Genomic DNA, 21836 nt, shown 5'->3' on the forward strand with positions numbered 1-21836 from the left:
GTTGAAATAATGTAAGAAGTACAAATATAATTACTAGTTTCATTCAAGGGTGGTACTTTTCTGGGTAAGAGGCAGGAATGAATTTTGTATGGTTGAAGAGAAAGTACTCAAGGAATATTAGAATGTGGCTTGGATGAGCAGCCAGTATGAATATATGCCTTGCTTGAAAGAGTGGTGATTGAGAGTTGCTCTGTACTAGGTCAAACCCAATGTGTGTCTCAGAGGGAATATCTCTCTAGTTGGTAATAAGCAAGATGCATTTGTGAAAATATTTGGATGTTAATATATGCAAAACACTGATAACAAGCTGTGGCATGAGAAGAGAGGGGAAAATGGTGTACAGCTAGTTTAAAATAACCATTTAGTGGTAAGATCAGTAGTGTCTACTTTCTGGTCTTTTTTTTTTTGGCGGTATGTGGGCCTCTCACTGTTGTGGCCTCTCCCGTTGCAGAGCACAGGCTCCGGACCCGCAGGCTCTGTGGCCATGGCTCACGGGCCCAGGCGCTCCGCGGCATGTGGGATCTTCCCAGACCGGGGCACGAACCCGTGTCCCCTGCATCAGCAGGTGGACTCTCAACCACTGCGCCACCAGGGAAGCCCTATTTTCTGGTCTTGAATTTTATTGCTGACTTCGTAGATTTGTTGAAGGAGATCTTCCACCTAGTAAATTTGGGAGAGGCTTCCACCAAGCAAATTCTTTTTGATTCACTCATCCTTGCCAATTCGATTATTTAGCCAATAAGAGCAGGATTTTCGTACTGAGCTGATTCTGACTGCCCTGTCCCCCATCTTCAGATGGTTGGGAGTCAACATGGAGGTCCCCTCCCATAACCCTCCTCTTGCCTCAACTCTTAGTTTTCATGTTCTTGATTTCCTCACGGTTGATAAATAACAAAGGCGAAATGCTTCTATAAATTACCATTTCTCACCTCTTACTGTATTGGAATAATTTCATATATGTTGGGTCAGACCTTGGAGTTTTGAGTTAAAAGATTTTTTTCTTTTCTTTCATTTCCTAATGAGACAGTGAAGGTTAAACTATATCAATACACTTGATTAAAACTGCTCCGTCTTGGTCTCATGATTAAAACTCTATTAAAGAAATGTTTTCATTACAAAGGGAAGGTGAACCACTGTTCCAAGCTGTGTAACACTAACATTTAAACTATTCTTACTTTACTAGCATGCCAATCTCATTATTTTCTTTGAAAACAAAACACCAATAACACAAATGTGGAGTACTTTTTCTTACTTCTTAATAAAGACATAGAAGAGCACTATGATGTTCACATTTTTAGTGCACTGTGGCACTGGTGTAAGAAATCATAGCATAAAAGTTAGCCAGTACTAAAAAGAAAGATCACTTTGTGCATCTGTGCATGACATTTTCCATGGTTGTATTTTAATGTAAATAACTTTTTTCTAATGTATCTTTTATTGGAATTTCTGTGGATCACCATCTGTACTTTGAAATGGTTTGGGGTTATCCAGTAATCAAGTCTGAGGAAACAGACTGATGTGCATTGGATGTCTTCAAGGTGACCAATATTAGATATTAAATATCCAAATGCCTTAATACCTCCATGTAAATGGCATATAAATAAGTCACTGATGACTGAGTTATCTATATAAAGTATTTTTAGGAGATCTCCTCAAGTTTTCTTGTCACCCTATTTTTCTCCAACTCTCGACTGAAATTAAGTATCACCAAGAGTAGAAACTTAGAAACTTAGCGTCAACGTTGAAATTCGTTACAATGCCCTTATAATGATGCAGCACTGTAAATCAGGAAACTCCGGTTTTATTTCTAGCCATAATCTCTTAGTCATGGCATTGGCACAAGTTTAGGAACACTTCCCTATGGTTTCAAAACTTACTCGTTTTTAAATCTAAGATGAACATTTATGTGCCAACTTTCAGCCTTGAGGGCAACTTTTTTCAATACATTAATGAGGGCTTCCCTGGTGGCACAGTGGTTGAGAGTCTGCCTGCGGATGCAGGGGACACGGGTTCGTGCCCCAGTCTGGGAAGATCCCACATGCCGCGGAGCGGCTAGGCCCGTGAGCCATGGCCGCTGAGCCTGCGCGTCCGGAGCCTGTGCTGTGCAATGGGAGAGGCCACAACAGTGAGAGGCCTGCGTACCACAAAAAAAAAAACAACAAAAAAAAACAACAAAAAAAACCCAAAAAATAAAAACAACAACAAAAAATTAATGAATTAGAATTCCTAAAGCAACACTATGGTTAACTTTTAGAGTTAAAAAAAAATTGATTCAGGGGTTCCCCTGGTGGCGCAGTGGTTGAGAGTCCGCCTGCCGATGCAGGGGGTGTGGATTCGTGCCCCGGTCCCGGAGGATCCCGCGTGCCGTGGAGCAGCTGGGCCCTTGGGCCATGGCCGCTGGGCCTGCGCGTCCGGAGCCTGTGCTCCGCGGCGGGAGAGGCCACAACAGTGAGAGGCCTGCGTACCGCAAAAAAAAAAAAAAAAAATTGATTCAGAGTAAGATTATGTCATACATGACAGTTTTATTCAGATACAAAGACACTTTGAACAGTCTCTCTTTAGGCATCTTTTTAATGTAGAAATTGGAAATGGAAGAGCAGATGACGTTAATATGAAACAGAACCCAGGTGTAAGACTGGTGTCAGGGCATTGGTTACTTGATGGGGTTTAGGCCCATGACTATCCCTCCTCTCCTAAAAATACTAAACACCTACTCTGTGCCAGGTACTGTTCTAAGAACTTGGGACACAACCACAAGTAAGGCAGAGAATGTTGCTCCCTAATGGAACATAGGCAGTAAGTCGATAATAACCTGTCAGGTGCCAATGATTACCATGAAGAATCTATAATACCTTGCCAATTACCTTAATTATACTGAAAAAATAAAGTGAATGGGTAGAGAATGATTGAGTGCATGCATGAGAAGTATTACGGAGAAGGGGCTCAGGAGCATCTTATTTCAGGGGCTGGCCTTTGATCAGGGGCCTTAATGAAGGGAGGGAGTGGGAAGATATGAGGATGGGTGGGAGTTTTCCATAGAGAAGGAAAAGAGGGGCGGGGTCAAGGCAGGATCAAACTGGACCATTAAGGAGGACTCTGCATCTGGAACTGAGTGAGGCAAAGAGGTAGGCCAGCAAGGTTGTATAGGGCTTTGGTGAGTAGACCGCATTTTACCCTAAGCCACTGGGGATGAGAAGCCGTTGGGGACTTTTGAGAGTAATTTAATTTGTTGTTAGAAATTATTGGTTGTCTGTGATAAAGGATGCACGTATTTGTGAATACACTGAAACCCATTGAATTGTGCCCTTTGGATGAATTGTATAGTATGTGAATTAATGTCTCAATAAAACTTAAAAATAAAAAAAGATCATAGATTGGTGTTTGAAGAGTAGACTGAAGGAAATTGAGAAGCAGAAAAGTCAGTTAAGGAACAGCTTCAGTAATTGTGATGATTCATTTTATGTGTCAACCTGACTGTGCTATGGGGTGTCCAGATATTTGGTCAGACATTATTATATTATCCTAGGTGTGTCTGTGAGGGTGTTTTGGATGTGATTAACATTTGAATTGGTAGACTGAGTAAAGCAGATTGCCCTTTCAATTGAGAGTGGGCCTCATCTAATCAGTTGAAGGCCTGCCTAGAACAAATAGTTCAACCCTCCTGTGAGTAAGAGGAAGCTACTCCTGCCTCAGTGCATGACCTAGGACATTGGTCTTTTCCTGCCTTCAGACAGACCAGAACTGAAACATTGGCTCTTCTTGAGTTTCAAGGCTGCTAGCTTTTGAACTTGTAGTTATACCATCCCACTGACTCTCCTGGTTCTCAGGCTCTGCCCACGAACTGGAACTATGCCATCAGCTCTCCTGGGTGTCCAGCTTATAACTGGGCAGATTGTGGGACTTAGCCTCCATAACTGTGGACTTAGCCTCCATAATTGTATGAGTCAATTCCTTATCATAAATCTCTTTTATATATGTATCCTGTTGGTTCTGTTTTTGACTAAGACAGTAGTTCAGGCAAGAGAGTGTGGTGGCAATATTGGGAATGGTGAGAAGCGGTCAGAGTTTCCAAATGTTTTGATGGAAAAAGTGTGTAGGATTTACTTATGGGTTGATAGAGAAGCCAGGGTTTTTGTATTAGTAGCTTATTGACATAATACATATGGAGCAGAGGGCTGGTGGAGGGGAGGGGAGAATCAAGAGACCCTGTGGAGGATGAGGCGATTTGCATAAGGTGGCAGATTTGCAAATGTCCAAAAAAGTGGTCAATGTTGATTTTAGATGTTATTCCCTAACAACATCATGGAAAAGATGATTAAAGGGATGGTTTGTGATTATTTAACAAGAAGGAAAATAATCACTAGAAGCCAGCCTTGTCCACCACAAACAAATGCTCTAAAGCAACAGATCACTGGGCTGGTCCCATGGAGAGTCCAGGAGACCTACTAGAGGTTATGAAATGGCCCACAATGGATTTTGCTTGACTCACACAGGTTTTGCTTGTCTTCAAAATTTAAATCGTTTGCATACCCTCATATTTTAGATAAAATCTTCATCTCTAGCTTTGCAATGAATCTGGTAACAGCAGGCCTGTATTCCCCCAAGGCAACCATTATATGGGGTGTCCCACAGACAGGATGGGAGCCTCTGGTTTCTTTGTTCTCTTTTGCCATCTCTTTGACATTATGCCCGTTTTATTCATTTGTATTTGATTTATTCATATGACCATCCTTGGCCTTTTAGGCATCTGTCTTAATTCCTGTAATGTATCTGTTGTTGTAGCCTTGGTATTGTTGAGATGGAAAAGCGGACCAGAATAATGTCTGTAGGCGAAATCTTAAATAATTGAGAAAAAATGCTCAGTTTTAAGGACCTGAATGTAAATCCATGTAAACTTGGAGAGAGGTTTCTGGCAGTTTGCCTTAGGGCTTGTATTTGCCCTATTTTTATTTAAAAAAAAAAAAAAGTGGGATGAAAACATGGGAAATTTACTTAGTCTAGTTTATAGATGTTGGAGCAATAACGCATAGCTCATGTACTGGATATCAAAAACTGAAACTAAAAATGATCCGAATGGGCCTCAGTCCCCAAAAGGATATTCATCAGGAATATATTTCTACTGTATTCTACTGAAAAAAATCAATCACATGAATTCTGTGATTTTATATTAGCTACAAATGGAATCATACATTTTATGCCTTTTTCTGTGATACCTCACTAATAGCATCACATGACATTCAATTCAGATTCTTTATATCCACCTTATTTTTATTCTAAATTTGACTAGCTTCCTGGTCTGTTAAAACTAACAGGTCTTCTTCCTATGAACTGTGATGTCAATTCATAGGAGGTGACTACGCCACTGTATGTGAGCTCAGATGACAGTATAATATAGATGCCACAATACAAAGTACCTGTGGTCTTCAACAAGAGAAGTTGGGTAAATTCTCTCCATTTACTGATCACTAACTATATGCTAGAAACTGTGCCAATCACATATCTATTTCCTCACTTCATCCTCACGATCACCCCATTATCCTCATTTTACAAGATGACCATTATTAATTACCTTTACAGTGATAATTAACCACACTTGGAGTCCTGTCTTGAGTTACAGATGCTTCACTCTGAGAAGGCAATAGCACACAGGAACCTGTCTTTTTTTTTTTTTTTTTTTTTTTTTTTTTGCAGTACACAGGCCTCTCCCGTTGCGGAGCACAGGCTCCGGATGCGCAGGCTCAGCAGCCATGGCTCACGGGCCCACCTGCTCCGCGGCATGTGGGATCTTCCCGGACCGGGACACGAAGCCGTGTCCCCTGCATCGGCAGGCGGACTCTCAACCACTGTGCCACCAGGGAAGCCCCAGGAACCTGTTTTTAAGGAGGCTTGGTAGCTGTAGGCAGAACATCTCCCAAAGATGTTCACACTCTAGCCCATTGAACCTGTGGATATGTTGCAAGGCAAGGGGGGCTTAGGTTGCAGGTGGAATTCGGGTTGGAGGAGAGGAGCCTGGATTAGCCAGGGGGGCCCAATATAATCACAAGGGTCCTGATAAGTGGAAGAGGGAGCGAGAACCAGATAGATGGTAGCGGAACACAGACTCAGCCCGATGCTGCTGGTTTTGAAGATGGAGCGAAAGAAGCCTCAGGAAGGAAAAGAAAATCGATTTTCTTCCAGAGCCTCCAGAAGGAATGCAGCCCTGCCGACACCTTGATTTTAGCCCAGCGAGACTGATTTTGAACTTCTAACCTCCAGAACTGTAAAATCATAAACTTACCTTGTGTTAAGCCACTAAACTGTAATTTGTTACAGCAGCAATGGGAAATTAATACAGTGGTTAAGAGCACGCACTTGAGTTGAACTGTTTGGTTTGAATCCTAGCTTCACTACTTACTGGGTGACCTTAGGCAAGCCACATACCTCTTAGGCCTCAGTTTCACCGTGTGTAAAATGGGAACAGTTAGACTTTGTAAGCTTCTTTTCATGGGAAGTTGAGATTATTGGGAAAATTAGCTATTCTATGGAGAGCCAGTTGGGATAATAAGAGAATGGAAAAATGTCACATGAGGGACCAGAGATGTTGAGGAAACCAGGAGAAACTGTGAGGTGGGGGGAACACATGGAGTGTACAAAGTAGGAAAGCTCAGGGGCTTTCCTGTGGGAGAAAGATGAGATTCATTTTGCATTAAGTAGGCAGGGTTAGGATCAATGTTTTATAATTACAGTGAGAAGTCTTTGGACTTTTTTGACATAGAAATGACTAAAAGTGAGTCAGCCTCATAAAGCAAGGAGTCCTTGGGGTTGGAAAGACTTAGAAAAGGGCTGATGATCCAGACATATCACCTGTAAAAGTCTCTGAAGGGGGTGGGGCGGGGGCACTGAAGGAACACGAATTCCCAACCATCTCCAAAGTTTTACTGTGTAGTTTTCCTTCATTAAACATGCTTTATTGATTCATAAAACATGCATTTTAGCATCATTATGACACGTTGATCTAAGCAATTACTTGTTTCACTTTGGAATATACAACACGGATAATTTGAGGACAGAACTTTGTTTTCTTTTCTTCCCATTTTGTCCCGTCCCCCCACCTCTGGTAACCAACCAATCTGTTCTCTGACAGAACTTCTTAAGAATCTATGTTGGCACCTTTTTTTTCTTTTTTTAACAGAGTAGGTAAGTTTTAGAATTACTTCCTTTTTGATGTAAAGTTTAATAGAAATAATATGTAAGACCGTACCTTGCTTCATGCTGCAGTTTGACAAAGGCTGTTATGGCTCCTGTATAGTTAGTTGTAACCCGAGTTGATTAAGCATTTCAATAGCTAGCCTTTTTTGTTGTTGTTGTTTTTAACATCTTTATTGGAGTATAATTGCTTTACAATGTTGTGTTAGTTTCTGCTGTATCACTAAGTGAATCAACTCTACATATACATATATCCCCATATCGCCTCCCTCTTGCGTCTCCCTCCCACCCTCCCTATCCCACCCCTCCAGGCGGTCACAAAGCACCGAGCTGATCTCCCTGTGCTATGCAGCTGCTTCCCACTAGCTATCACTTTTACATTTGGTAGTGTATATATGTCCATGCCACTCTCTCACTTCGTCCCGGAGTGAGGTGGATGGACCTAGAGTCTGTCATACAGAGTGAAGTAAGTCAGAAAGAGAAAAAAAAAAAAAAAGTTCTGAAGAACCTAGGGGCAGGACAGGAAGAAGGACGCAGGTGTAGAGAATAACTAGCCTTTTACGGGAGCGCTCAGCCCTCCATCCCTCTGACCTGCTGCTGCCCTGACCTGCCAGCTCTCAGTCTCTCTCTCTTGGTCTGGTTTTGCTCTTGTCCCGCCAGACAGTGCTGGGGCAAAATCAAACCACCAAGCTGCTGGCACAGTTATCATGTATAAGCCCCGGGCCCTCTGTGTCACCTGGTGATTCCTTTTAAGCATTTCTGGTTCGGTCCTGTTTTCAAATGTGACAAAACTTTACTGATCTCTTTGTCCTCAATTCCTTTCTTACCGGCAAGTGATGGAGCCTTTTTCTTTGTAGAGAAATAAGGACCCAAGGACAACTTAAAGACTAGCTGCTTATTTTCTTCACAAATAAGGATGGAAGTCGAATCTCTTGTGTGTTTACCTACATATTAGAATCATAGATTGTAGGTTTGCTACTTCACAGCTTACATTTATTAACTAAGCCGTAAAATAGAGGATGAATTTTCCAAAACAATTAAAAAGAGCTAGGGCTATTGATCAAAATTGTGACTAAACTGCTTTCTTAATGGAAATGGTATACTTAAAAGGCAAATTTGGATATATTGTCATTGTTGCTTGGGAGTTGCTTTAAAATAATTTTGAATGACCACAATTAGTGTATCATAAGAATGGAATTCAGTTCACTTTTGGTCATGGTCTAATGTGAGCTCTACAATACCTAGGTGTTTCGTGTTTACGCTAACGAGAAACTGCTTTAGTTCGTATTTGGAAAGAGTGTCCTTATTTTGTTATTTGTCAGAGAACTTGTCTACAAAGACTCTAATCAGCTGCAGGAGTATCTTAGGATGCGCACTGCGATTCAGTAGGTCTGGGGTGGAGCTGCGGCTTCTGCATTTCTGACAGTTCCCAGGTGATGCCAGTGCTGATGGTGTGTGGACCACATGTTGAGTAGCAAGAGGCTAGGTCAGCTGTTCTCCAGTTTGATCCCCATCAGCATCGCCTGAGCCCAGTACTGCGTGCCCCTTTGGTCATTCTGATGTGGCTGACAGGAGACTGTCACTCTAAAGCATGGACTTAGTTTCTCCGCCTCCAGCAGTGCTTACACCCTCTTGCTTGCTGGCACGTACCTGCTAACTTTCTGGCACTGTCAATTCCCGAGGCAGAGGAAATAGGGGCCATGTCATTAATAGAAAAGGAGTTGAGGTCACCAAGCCTCTTGGCCTTAGGATAAATTTACTGGCACCATCCTGTCCTCATGTTCAGAGGAATTGGATAATAGGCTCTTTTGAAAATAGAAGAATCTTGCTTAACGTAGGCATAGAGCTGTACTGGGAAAAAAGGTCAGACTGAGCATGGGAAGATCGCTTGGTTCATTGACGGGAAACACTGCCAAGTGATGCCATTCTGGGAGCTTTGGTTTAAGATGTTGCTGGTATGGCCCTCAGGTAACAGGCCTGAGCACAGCTTCACTGTTCTTTAGAATTAGTTAGGATTTTCATCTTTTTCAGGAATTCTGTAATAAATCTCTTTATTAGTCTTGTCTTTATTTAAAGAACCCATTTTTGTGTATGACAGCTCTTGACCCTGTACACTCAGGAAATTTCTGCAGAGGTGGGTCTAACTGGTTTGATCTTATGAGCAGACAGTTCCCCATCTGTTGTGGCATTAAGGTTTCATGATTCAAAGTATTCCCTCTACATGTTGGAAGTCATCACACTTGAAATTTTATCATTAATGATACTTAAAGGGGCTTCCCTGGTGGCGCAGTGGTTGAGAGTCCCCCTGCCGATGCAAGGGACACGGGTTCGTGCCCCGGTCCGGGAGGATACCGCGTGCCGTGGAGCAGCTGGGCCCGTGAGCCATGGCCGCTGAGCCTGCGCGTCCGGAGCCTGTGCTCCGCAACGGGAGAGGCCACAACAGTGAGAGGCCCACATACCGCAAAAAAAAAAAAAAAAGATACTTAAATAAGAAAAGGTCCTCTAAGTAAGAATGAAAGTGGCATTGGGCAGGTGAGAGCCTAGGGAGGTGGAGTATACACTTTAATGAGGATTTAGACTTTGTGTAACAAAATGATTCAGCATGTAAGAGAAAACAGTTTGTTGATAGTAATGCAATAACACATCATTGTATACATACGTGTCAATCCCGATATCCCAATTCATCACACCACCACCACCACCCCCTGCTGCTTTCCCCCCTTGGTGTCCATATGTTTGTTTCTTTACATCTGTCTCAATTTCTGCCCTGCAAACCAGTTCATCTGTACCATTTTTCTAGGTTCCACATATATGCGTTAATATATGATATTTTTTTTCTCTTTCTGACTTACTTCACTCTGTATGACAGTCTCTAGGTCCATCCACGTCTCTACAAATGACCCAGTTTCGTTCCTTTGTATGACTAATATTCCATTGTATATATGTACCACACCTTCTTTATCCATTCGTCTGTCAATGGGCATTTAGGTTGCTCCCATGACCTGGCTCTTGTAAATAGTGCTGCAATGAGCATTGGGGTGCATGTGCCTTTTTGAATTATGGTTTTCTCTGGGTATATGCCCAGTAGTGGGATTGCTGGATCATATGGTAATTCTATTTTTAGTTTTCTAAGAACCTCTATACTATTCTCCATAGTAGCTGTATCAATTTACATTCCCACCAACAGTGCAAGAGGGTTCCCTTTTCTCCATACCCTCTCCAGCATTTGTTATTTGTAGATTTTCTGATGATGCCCATTCTAATTGGTGAGAGGTGATACCTCATTGTAGTTTTGATTTGCATTTCTCTAATAATTAGTGATGTTCAGCAGCTTTTCACGTGCTTCTTGGCCATCTGTATGTCTTCTTTGGAGAAATGTCTATTTAGGTCTTCTGCCCATTTTTGGATTGGGTTGTTTGTTGTTTTAATATTGAGCTGCATGAGCTGTTTATATATTTTGGAGAGTAATCCTTTGTCCGTTGATTCGTTAGCAAATATTTTCTCCCATTCTGAGGGTTGTCTTTTCGTCTTGTTTATGGTTTCCTTTGCTGTGCAAAAGCTTTGAGGTTTCGTTTAGGTCCCATTTGTTTATTTTTGTTTTTATTTCCATTACTCTAGGAGGTGGATCAAAAAATATCTTGCTGTGATTTATGTCAAAGAGTGTTCTTCCTATGTTTGACTCTAAGAGTTTTATAGTGTCCGGTCTTACCTTACATTTTGGTCGCTAATCCATTTTGAATTTATTTTTGTGTATGGTGTTAGGGAGTGTTCTAATTTCATTCTTTTACATGTAGCTGTCCAGTTTTCCCAGCACCACTTATTGAAGAGACTGTCTTTTCTCCATTGTATATCCTTGCCTCCTTTGTCATAGATTAGCTGACCATAGGTGCATGGGTTTATCTCTTGGCTTTCTGTCCTGTTCCATTGATCCATATTTCTGTTTTAGTGTCAGTACCATATTGTCTTGATTACTGTACTTTGTAATATAGTCTGAAGTCAGCGAGTCTGATTGCTCCAGCTCCACTTTTTTCCCTCAAGACTTCTTTGGCTATTTGGGGTCTTTCATGTCGCCATACAAATTCTAAGATTTTTTTGTTCTAGTTCTGTAAAAAATGCCATTGGTAATTTGATAGGGATTGCAAGGAATGTTCCTTCCTCTGCAATTTTTTGGAAGAGTTTGAGAAGGATGGGTGTTAGGTCTTCTCTGAATGTTTGATAGAATTCACCTGTGCAGACATCTAGTCCTGGACTTTTGTTTGTTGGAAGATTTTATTTTTTTAATTTTTATTTTTTTGCGGTACACGGACCTCTCACTGCTGTCGCCTCTCCCGCAGCGGAGCACAGGCTCCGGACGCGCAGGCTCAGTGACCATGGCCCACGGGCCCAGCCGCTCCGTGGCACGCGGGATCCTCCCGGACCAGGGCACGAACCCGTGTCCCCTGCATCGGTAGGCGGACTCCCAACCACTGCGCCACCAGGGAAGCCCTGTTGGAAGATTTTTAATCACAGTTTCAATTTCATTACTTGTGATTGGTCTGTTCATACTCTCTATTTCTTCCTGGTTCAGTCTTGGAAGGTTATACCTTTCTAAGAATTTGTCCATTTCTTCCAGGTTGTCCATTTTATTGGCATAGAGTTGTTTGTAGTAGTCCCTTAGGATGCTTTGTATTTCTGTGGTGTCTGTTGTAACTCCTCCTTTTTCATTTCTAATTTTATTGATAATTTTATTGATTTGAGTCCTCTCCCTCTTTTTCTTGATGAGACTGGCTAATGGTTTATCAATTTCGTTTATCTTCTCAAAGAACCAGCTCTTAGTTTTATTGATCTTTGCTATTGTTTTCTTTGTTTCTGTTTCATTTATTTCTGCTCTGATCTTTATGATTTCTTTCCTTCTGCTAACTTTGGGTTTTGTTTGTTCTTCTTTCTGTAGTTCCTTTAGGTGTAAGTTTAGATCGTTTATTTGAGATTTTTCTTCTTTCTTGAGGTAGACTTGTATAGCTATAAACTTCCCTCTTACAACTGCTTTTGCTACATCCCATAGGTTTTGGGTCCCCGTGTTTTCATTGTCATTTGTCTCTAGGTATTTTTTGATTTCCTCAGTGATCTCTTGGTTATTTAGTAATGTATTGTTTAGCCTCCATGTGTTTTTGTTTTTTACATTTTTTTCCCTGTCATTGATTTCTAATCTCATAGCATTGTGGTCAGAAAAGATGCTTGATATGATTTCAAGTTTCTTAAATTTACTGAGGCTTGATTTGTGACCCAAAATGTGATCTAACCTGGAGAATATTCTGGGCACACTTGAGAAGAAAGTGTCATCTGCTGTTTTTGGATGGAATGTTCTATAAATATCAGTTAAATCTGTCTGGTCTATTGTGACATTTAAAGCTTCTGTTTCCTTATTTATTTTCATTTTGGATGATCTGTCCATTGGTGTAAGTGAGGTGTTAAAGTCCTCCATTATCTTTCTGTTACAATCCATTTCCCCTTTTATATCTGTTAGCACTTGCCTTATGTATTGAGGTGCTCCTATGTTGGGTGCATATATATTTATAATTGTTACATCTTCTTCTTGGATTGATCCCTTGATCATTATGTAATGTCCTTGTCTCTTGTAACATTCTTTATTTTAAAGTCTATTTTATCTGATGTGAGTACTGCTACTGCAGCTTTCTTTTGATTTCCATCTGCATGGAATATCTTTTTCCATCCTCTCACTTTAAGTCTATATGTGTCCCTAGGTCTGAAGTGGGTCTCTTGTAGACAGCATATATACGGGTCTTGTTTTTGTATCCATTCAGCCAGTCTGTGCCTTTTGGTTGGAGCATTTAATCCATTCACTTTTAAGGTAATTATCGATATGTATGTTCCTATGACCATTTTGTTAATTGTTTTGGGTTTGTTTTTGTGGGCCCTTTTTTTCTCTTGTGTTTCCGACTTAGAATTCCTTTAGCATTTGTTGTAGAGCTGGTTTGGTGGTGCTGAATTCTCTTAGCTTTTGCTTGTCTGTAAAGCTTTTGATTTCTCCATCGCATCTGAATGAGATCCTTGCCGGGTAGAGTAATCTTGGTTTTAAGATCTTCCTTTTCATCGCTTTAAGTATATCATGCCACTCCCTTCTGGCTTGTAGAGTTTCTGCTGAGAAATCAGCTGTTAACCTTATGGGAGTTCCCTTGTATGATATTTTTCGTTTTTCCCTTGCTGCTTTCAATAATTTTTCTTTGTCTTTAATTTTTGCCAATTTGATTATTATGTGTCTTGGCGTGTTTCTCCTTGGGTTTATCCTGTATGGGGCTCTCTGTGCTTCCTGGACTTGGGTGGCTATTTCCTTTCCCATGTTAGGGAAGTTTTTGACTATAATGTCTTCAGATATTTTGGCAGGTCCTTTCTCGCTCTCTTCTCCTTCTGGGACCCCTATAATGCAAATGTTGTTGTGTTTAATGTTGTCCCAGAGGTCTCTTAGGCTGTCTTCATTTCTTCTCATTCTTTTTTCTTTATTTTGTTCAGCAGCAGTGAGTTCCACCATTCTGTCTTCCAGGTCACTTATCTGTTCTTCTGCCTCAGTTATTCTCCTATTGATTCCTTCTAGTGTAGTTTTCATTTCAGTTATTGTATTGTTCATCTCTGTTTGTTCATTATTTCTTCTAGGTCTTTCTTAAACATTTCTTGCATCTTCTCGATCTTTGCCTTCATTCTTTTTCCAAGGTCCTGGATCATCTTCACTATCATTATTCTGAATTCTTACTCTGGAAGGTTGCCTATCTCCACTTAATTTAGTTGTTTTTCTGGGGTTTTTTCTTGTTCCTTCATCTGGTACATAGCCCTCTGCCTTTGCATCTTGTCTATCTTTCTGTGAATGTGGTTTTTGTTCCACAGGCTGCAGGATTGTAGTTCTTCTTGCTTCTGCTGTCTGCCCTCTGGTGGATGAGGCTATGTAAGAGGCTTGTGCAAGTTTCCTGATTAGAGGGACTGGTGGTGGGTAGAGCCAGCTGTTGCTCTAGTGGGCAGAGCTCAGTAAAACTTTAATCCTCTTGACTGCTGATTGGTGGGTCTGGGTTCCCTCCCTGTTTGACATGAGGTGACCCAACACTGGAGCCTGCAGGCTTTTTGGTGGGACCCATGGCAGGCTCTGGGAGGGCTCAGGCCAATGAGTACCTTCCAGAACTTCTGCCACCAGTGTCCCCCTCCCCACGGTGAGCCACAGCCACCCCCTGCCTCTGCAGGAGACCCTCCAACACCAGCAGGTAGATCTGGTTCAGTCTTCCCTGGGTTCACTGCTGCTTCCCCTGGGTCCCGATGCACACACTACTTTGTGTGTGCCCTCCAAGAGTGGAGTCTCTGTTTCCCGCAGTCCTGTCAGAGTCCTGCAATCAAATCCCGCTAGCCTTCAAGGTCTGATTCTCTAGGAATTCCTCCTCCTGTGCTGGACCCCCAGGTTCAGAGGCCTGACCTGGGGCTCAGAACCTTCACTCCAGTGGGTGGACTTCTGTGGTATAAGTGTTCTCCAGTCTGTGAGTCACCCACCCAACAGTTAAATGGGATTTGATTTTACTGTGATCGCGCCCCTCCTACCATCTCATTGTGGCTTCTCCTTTGTCTTTGGATGTAGGGTATCTTTTTTGGTGAGTTCCAGTGTCTTCCTGTCCTTGATTGATCAGCAGTTAGTTGTGATTCTGGTGTTCTCGCACGAGGGAGTGAGAGCACGTCCTTCTACTCCGCCATCTTGGTTCAGGCTCTGTTCTTTGTTGTACAAGTATTGTAGCCAGCTTCTAAAGTGGTCCCAGTGATTCTCATGTGATAGTCACTCCCTTATACCTATAAATTGTACCTAATTAACTAGATGCTGTAGCTGAAATGATTTCCTGGTGGAGTGTTAATGTGCTTCCTGCCTTCCTCTTGATGATTATAGTAAAATGTGAAAGGTGAAGTGACAGGTAGAGTAGTAAACACAAGGGGTCACAGGAATTGCTGGTTTTGGGAATTATCAGTCTCTTTATGTTAATAAATGATTAATTTTTTTTCTGGAAAAAATCAGGAGAATTGAGAAATGGGTTTTTGGCAGAGATCAAATTCAGAGCGCTTGCAGGAAAACAAGATGGTCTAAAGATGAAGCTGGGGGTGTGGTTGTACAATCGCTTAAGATCTTAGAAAGATACAAAGTGGTGTCTTAGAAATCTGTCTGGTCTAGCAATAGGGCTTCTAAGAAGCTTAAGTGTGGTGTCTCAGTCATCTCAGCAGATGAAGAGAAGGGCTTGTCTTGAAGGAATTTGTGGTTGTGGCTTTTGTCTAAGGGAGTGAAGTCCAATAAGATTCACAGAAGACATATGGTATTTTTGAGGGAATTGTATTTGCAGAAACTTTGAGGGAATCATATCTGCAGAAACTTTGTAAACTTAGACTGAAAGGGAAAGAGGATTACAAAATAAAAAGACCTTTAGTCCTCCAAACTTCTTCAGCCAGGAAGCAGACTGAGAAAGGTACACATCTGCAAACACAAGCTACTTTCCAAGGAAATGGAAAGATAATTTTTAAGGCGGAGCCAAGTGTCCGGAGAGTGAAGCAGAAAACCATGAAGGAGGTGTTCCCTGGCCTTGAATCCTAATGAAGGACCTGCCAACCTATGCTTTGCAGGACTTCAGAATTTCTGTGGGTCAGTGACCTTTCATTTCTGCACACATTGAACTGGAGTGTGTCTATTGGTTACCCTACACCTGTCCCACCATTGTATGTTGGGTGTATGGGGCAGCTAACTTGTTGCTTCAGTTCACTGGCACTCAAGTTGAGAGAGCTATTCAAGGGCTGTTTCTAAGGCACCACACCTGAGGAGCCTACTTCTCCTCAGACTGAATGCCTTCCATTGAGCTGTTCAGCTTTTGACTTAAGTTCCTTTAATCTTTGACCTCTGTTCAAAATGAATAAAATGAATCATGGATGGCAGCTTTCAGCTAGGTAGTTCATGCTGCCTTTTACTGATAGTACGTACCCGAGACTAACATCCTACCGCTACCAACAGGTTTTTTTTAAATGTCCCTGAGCTCCCTAACAGCGTTGTTTTTCTCTGCCATACATTTGCTTCCCCTTTCCCTAAGTCCTCTCACGCACCAAGGACCCAAACTGTTGAATTTAGCCTCTTCACCTTACTTCATTTCCCTTTCGATCACTCCCTCCCACGTTGCCATCACAGCCTGCCTTTTCTTCCTGTGGAGATGAGCTTCCCAGCATGGGAAAAGGGGAACTGCCCTTCTCCACGTGGCAGAGAGGACCCTCGCGGCCACCTGTTAGAGAGTGAGGTGAGGTTTCAGGGGCCCTGAGTGGCTCACCCCTCAGATGTGGCGTTGCCAGCAGGTGTGAGGGGACCAGCCTGTGCTGGCATGTGAGGAGGCCATTCTCTTGCCTGAGAACCTAACAACGTGGATGGTGAAGAGTCACATGGCATCTGCACAAGCTCAAGCCCATAAAGGATTTTCTTTTTTGAAGTGGAGTAAAGATAGAAGCTCCAGCTAATTTTGCTCACCCAGTGTGTCTCTACTGTTGTCAGTGTTGGTGCAGCTGTTTACGTGAATGAAAAGCCTTGGTTTGTGAATGGAGGATTTGGGTTTTGAAATTAGATAGGAGGGCAACCTAGATTTTCACGCTGTGGAGGCACTTCCTGAGGCAGGTGCCGGGCATGAGTAATGACCACACCTCAACTCTGCGGCTCAGCCAATGATCACTGGGCTTCTCCTGGGTGCTACAGTGTGGTTTCCCTGTCTGTCAGGAGCCGGGTAAGCAACCAAACCCAGATTCCAGGTGTGGTATTCCACAGTCGTTCTGTAATTTGTAATCATAGAAACAGAATGTTCCTCCTCTTCTTTCTTCCCTGCCAACAGTTTCTGGGTGGGTGAATGTCAGTAGCTGGAGTTATTTTTAAAGAGGAGAGGTGAGGCTTGTCGTGCAAAGCTGGGAAGAGGGCGTTTGTTTGCAGAGCAGAGCTGACATCCAAGTGTAGATTACTGCTCAGTGGCCAGGCACTTGTCCTATAACAGGTAATGTTTAACGTGTCAGTCACAAAGATCACAGGAACAGCATATGCCTGGCATAAGAGAGCACTGCCGTTTATGCTCTGGAAAACTGAAAGGCTATGCGTGCACATGTATTAATATTATTTTTTTTTACATACATGAGTGGCTTGGTCTTGCTTCCTCCTTTTTTGCTGGCTGTAATTGGACTTTGAAGCTTGGAAGTTATATCATAAAAATTGGTAACCTTTGTCTGAGAGAGAGCTCGGCTAAGCAATCACTTTCCACTTCTTTTCGCAGGATAATATAAACGTTTTTTTGAAAGCTTGTGAACAGATTGGATTGAAAGAAGCCCAGCTTTTCCATCCTGGGGATCTACAGGATTTATCAAATCGAGTCACTGTCAAGTAAGTTTTACTGGTTTGTTACATGTTTTTTTAAACTTAGGGCTTGTGGCTTAAGTGTAAATAATTTCTGAGAGCTCTGATTACAGGAAAATTGTCCCTCCGTCTTCCTCTGTTTGCATTCCAAAACAGACCATTTAAGAAATAGTTTAGGGGTTGTGAGTGTGAAGCTGTCTGTAACTGAGACCATGGTATCTTATTATTTTAGATTCCTGTATTAGCCAAAATGGTGGTTTATATTTTAATGCTTGTCCAACATAATAGTGTTTGGTTGCTAATGGTGAAGATGCTCACTATATTTATAAAGAAAATGGAGAAGGTTATATTTTAGCTTACAGAGTAAAAATTATTTGAAATTAAGACATGATTGCTAACATAAAAATGAGAGTGGGACAGTGATAAAAGAGACTTAATATTTGGAAAGCAGCGGTGCTTGGGACCAACATGTACCGCTAATGACTTTTGTCAACTGGCTGATTTCTAAAAATGGACTGTTTTTCACTCTTTTAATAGTATGGATGAGAAAGTGAAAGTGGGGGTGTGTGTGTGTGAAAACATGTGCACAGGTGTTTGTGTTGTGTTTTAGATGGAAAATGCTGTTTGTGTTTGAGTATATGGTTTCAGGAAATCTGGTTTTAAACTCTTGTAAGATTTTTCTCTTATAAATCTAAATTTGCTTTCAGTGAATCAGAATAAACTCATGTTACCAGCTCAGTGTGACAGGAAAATGATTTAATTTTGTAATAATGACTTCCTCCTTATCATGGCTCTTAAACATAATTAGCATTTTTCCATTGGGAAAAAATAAACACCTTATTCTATCTATAGAAATAATAGAAATGAAAAAATTAGCTTTTACCAGTTCAAAGACTAAGTTTGAAGAGTTGATATCTCTGTTGTAATAGCTTTAAAGTCATTAAAAAAATGACTAAAATCTTAAATGTGGTCAAGATTTTTTTCTAAAGAAGAATAACCCTGTCTATAAATATTTTTTATAGTAAACACTGTCTTTAGCCATATAACCTAAAAACCTGGGTAGGATTAATCTTTTAAAAGCAATGATATATTTTTAAATGAACAAGCCATTTCATATCTATATGCTTCTAGTTCTGTTGAACAAGCATTTCTAAACGACACAGCAGTGATACGTGCATAGCAGGGATGGGTCTGTTAGCATTTCTGATTAATTGGAAGATTGTTGAGAGATGCTAAGTTTCATCACCAAAATGGCATGTTTACTTCTGCAGTATTCGAGGTCATGTTTAATTTCCATGAAAAATAACTATGGATGAATTTATTTTTCCTAATCAGCATTCTCTCATATGACCTATCTGATGGGCAAAGAAAATTTTAACTTTCAAAGTGTTTTTCTTCAGTTGTTGCTGTCTATTAAGAAGAAATGTCTTTTCCCCTTAAAATCATACTGTTTTGAAACTCTGTAGCCGACGTTCGAGGAGGCTGTGAACTTAATAAAACATGTTTGTTGGCTTCTAATAACAAGAGTGCCCTGAGTGAAACTTGCCTGGAGCCTGTTTCATGAGACACTGGGTCTAAAGTGTTCAGGAAAAATCAGTACCTGGCCTCAGCCTTCAATGAGATTAAGTTAGTGACAAAGCGAAACCGGGAGGTCACGTAGTTAACAGCCGTAGTAGGAAGTATGCAGAACAACTTGTTTCAGTGGAAACCACAAGTCCATAAAAGCAAGATGTGTCCAAGCAGTCCTAGTGAGAACATCTGCATGAGGACCTCGACACTCTTAATTAAGAGCATCGCCCCAACAGCTCCGTCTTGTTGGACCAAAAAGCACAGAGGTCGATCGTGGGACTGCTGCAAAGGAAGTGGAGGGTGGAGAGTGAGAAAGCTGGCAGACAGCTTCTTTAAATGGTTGGCCAGAGCTCCTCTGCCCTGAGATAGCATTTTTTTTAAAAAAATTTATTTATTTATTTATTTTTGGCTGTGTTGGGTCTTCATTGCTGCGCACAGGCTTTCTCTAGTTGCGGCGAGCAGGGGCTACTCTTCGTTACGGTGCGCAGGCTTCTTATTGCGGTGGTTTCTCTTGTTGCGGAGCACGGGCTGTAGAGCGCGGGCTTCAGTAGTTGTGGCACGCGGGCTTCAGTAGTTGCGGCACGTGGGCTTCAGTAGTTGTGGCTCGCGGGCTCTAGAGCGCAGGCTCAGTAGTTGTGGCGCAGGGGCTTAAGTTGCTCCGCGGCATGTGGGATCTTCCCGGACCAGGGCTCGAACTCGTGTCCCCTGCATTGGCAGGCAGATTCTTAACCACTGCGCCACAGGGAAGCCCTGAGATAGCATTTTTATAGAAGGAAGGGAAAATGTGAAGGAAAGCAAATAATTCCGTATGAAATAGTAATGCATTTCTCTTTAGTTTCAGTTCTTATGCAACGTGGAGGCTTCTGTAGGTCAACGATCTTGTCCTATATTTATTGTAGATTAAAAGCCTTGGTGTTGGTTAGACCGGTGGTTCTCAACTGGGGGCATTTGGCAACGTCTGGAGATACTTTTGATTGTTATAGCTGGGATGGGGGTGCTACCGCCATCCTCGGGGTCAGGGATGCTGCTAAATACCCTTCAGTTCAAAAGGGTATTTAGTGGCCTCCGTAACAAAGAATTTCTGATCGCAAATATCAGTAGTGCTGAGGTTGAGAGGCCTTGACTTCAAATTTTTAGATTTCCACTCTGCCAGCAAGATAATTGTGTGGAAGGGAGGATACTGACATAAACTTTCAGCTGAAGTGTGACGTTTTACTTACTAATATAATAACATGTATTTCTGTGTTAGTATGTTTGTTCGTTTTACGGAAAGGCACATTATATTTGGAGCGTGCAGTAAGGTGTGAGTACTTGGACATTACCGTGCCCATCTATGTACATTAAAATTAGCAAAAGTAAAAAAAAAAAAAAGAAAGAAAATAAAAAACAGCTCAGGGGTCTTCCCTGGTGGCACAGTGGTTGAGAGTCCACCTGCCGATGCAGGGGACATGGGTTTGTGCCCCGGTCCAGGAAGATCCCACATGCCGCGGAGCGGCTGGGCCCGTGAGCCATGGCCGCGGAGCCTGCGTGGCCGGAGCCTGTGCTCCGCAGCGGGAGAGGCCACAACAGTGAGAGCCCCGCGTACCGAAAAAAAAAAAAAAATATCAGAAGTGTGGCAAACGATTTATTATTGTAAATGCTCTATCAAAATTCAGTCCCTAAGGTACTGCATTTACAGTTCACAGACCTGTTGTGGGTCTTCCTGCACATGTAATCTAAGACACACGTTTGCAGAACATCCTCAGAGCAAAGAACTACATGTTGGCAAATGTGAGGTATTTTTTTTGTTAGTGGACAACAGTCCACTATCTATGTTATTAAAAGCATAGATGACACACAGAGCCTAGGAGAGTTGTGTGTGGTGAGAATGAGTGGCAAGAGCAGAAGCAATTAATATAAAGACCCACTGCTGTTGAATCACTTCACTAATCCAGACCCTAAGTACAAATCTTATTTTCCAGTAGTTTGAGATTTACCATTTACTTTGTAACAATTTTCGCTAGTCAAACAAGCTACGGTACTCTTTATATTTCTGTAATTATACATATTAATTTTCTAACTGAATTATTTTATTTGAAGGAAGTAATAGTTTGAACTTTTCCAAATATGTTTGAATTATTCCACTTATTTTGGGACTACATATATGCAAAAGTCAGTTGATACTTTTAATTTTGACATTCCTGACTTTGATGGACAGGGTGTATCTTTACTCCTTTTCTTCCCGAAAGGGTAGTAAGCAAACTGGGGACTTAGCCTCCATGAATGGTAGATTGAGATTGAACCTATCCTAGTTGAGATGTTTACTGAGGCCATGAAATTTAGCTTCTGCACCAATGATTAACTGCACTGTATTATTAACCATTTACCAAATATCCATACTGAGCTTAGAAACACACACAATCTGCAGAGAAGAGGGGGTGTGACTCCCACAGGGCCATCTCTGCACACTTTCTCTAAAAGGCCTGTGGGAGAGCAACCACAGCACACTGCAGAGCTCCTACAGCAAGTGTCATGGTCTTTGGTGGCATCTGGTCATTAAGAGGCACAGAACAATGACTCGTTGTGGAAAGCAACTCAACAGAGCAGCCCAGACGTCCTGTATTGGAGGATTGAAGTTGACAGAAAGGTAGAGTTGAACATTAAAGGTTTTAATTTTGTGTCTAGCATTTTGACTCAGACTAAGTCCTTCATTTAAACCATTGCT

General features: G+C 41.8%; 1 protein-coding gene across 10 annotated transcripts in view; it reads left to right on the plus strand.

Annotated features, from left to right (window-relative positions):
- Positions 1 to 21836, plus strand: part of LMO7 (LIM domain 7) — a 195687-nt gene that overhangs the window by 82682 nt on the left and 91169 nt on the right. For all 10 annotated transcript variants that reach the window (XM_024753952.1, XM_024753956.1, XM_024753953.1 and 7 more), the window contains one exon: positions 17484 to 17590. In XM_024753952.1, the coding sequence (XP_024609720.1) occupies positions 17484 to 17590 (107 nt within the window). The remainder of the gene's footprint in view (positions 1 to 17483; positions 17591 to 21836) is intronic.

The sequence above is a fragment of the Neophocaena asiaeorientalis genome, unplaced genomic scaffold (assembly GCF_003031525.2).
Source record: "Neophocaena asiaeorientalis asiaeorientalis breed wild unplaced genomic scaffold, Neophocaena_asiaeorientalis_V1.1 scaffold212, whole genome shotgun sequence".
Classification (NCBI taxonomy): domain Eukaryota; kingdom Metazoa; phylum Chordata; class Mammalia; order Artiodactyla; family Phocoenidae; genus Neophocaena; species Neophocaena asiaeorientalis.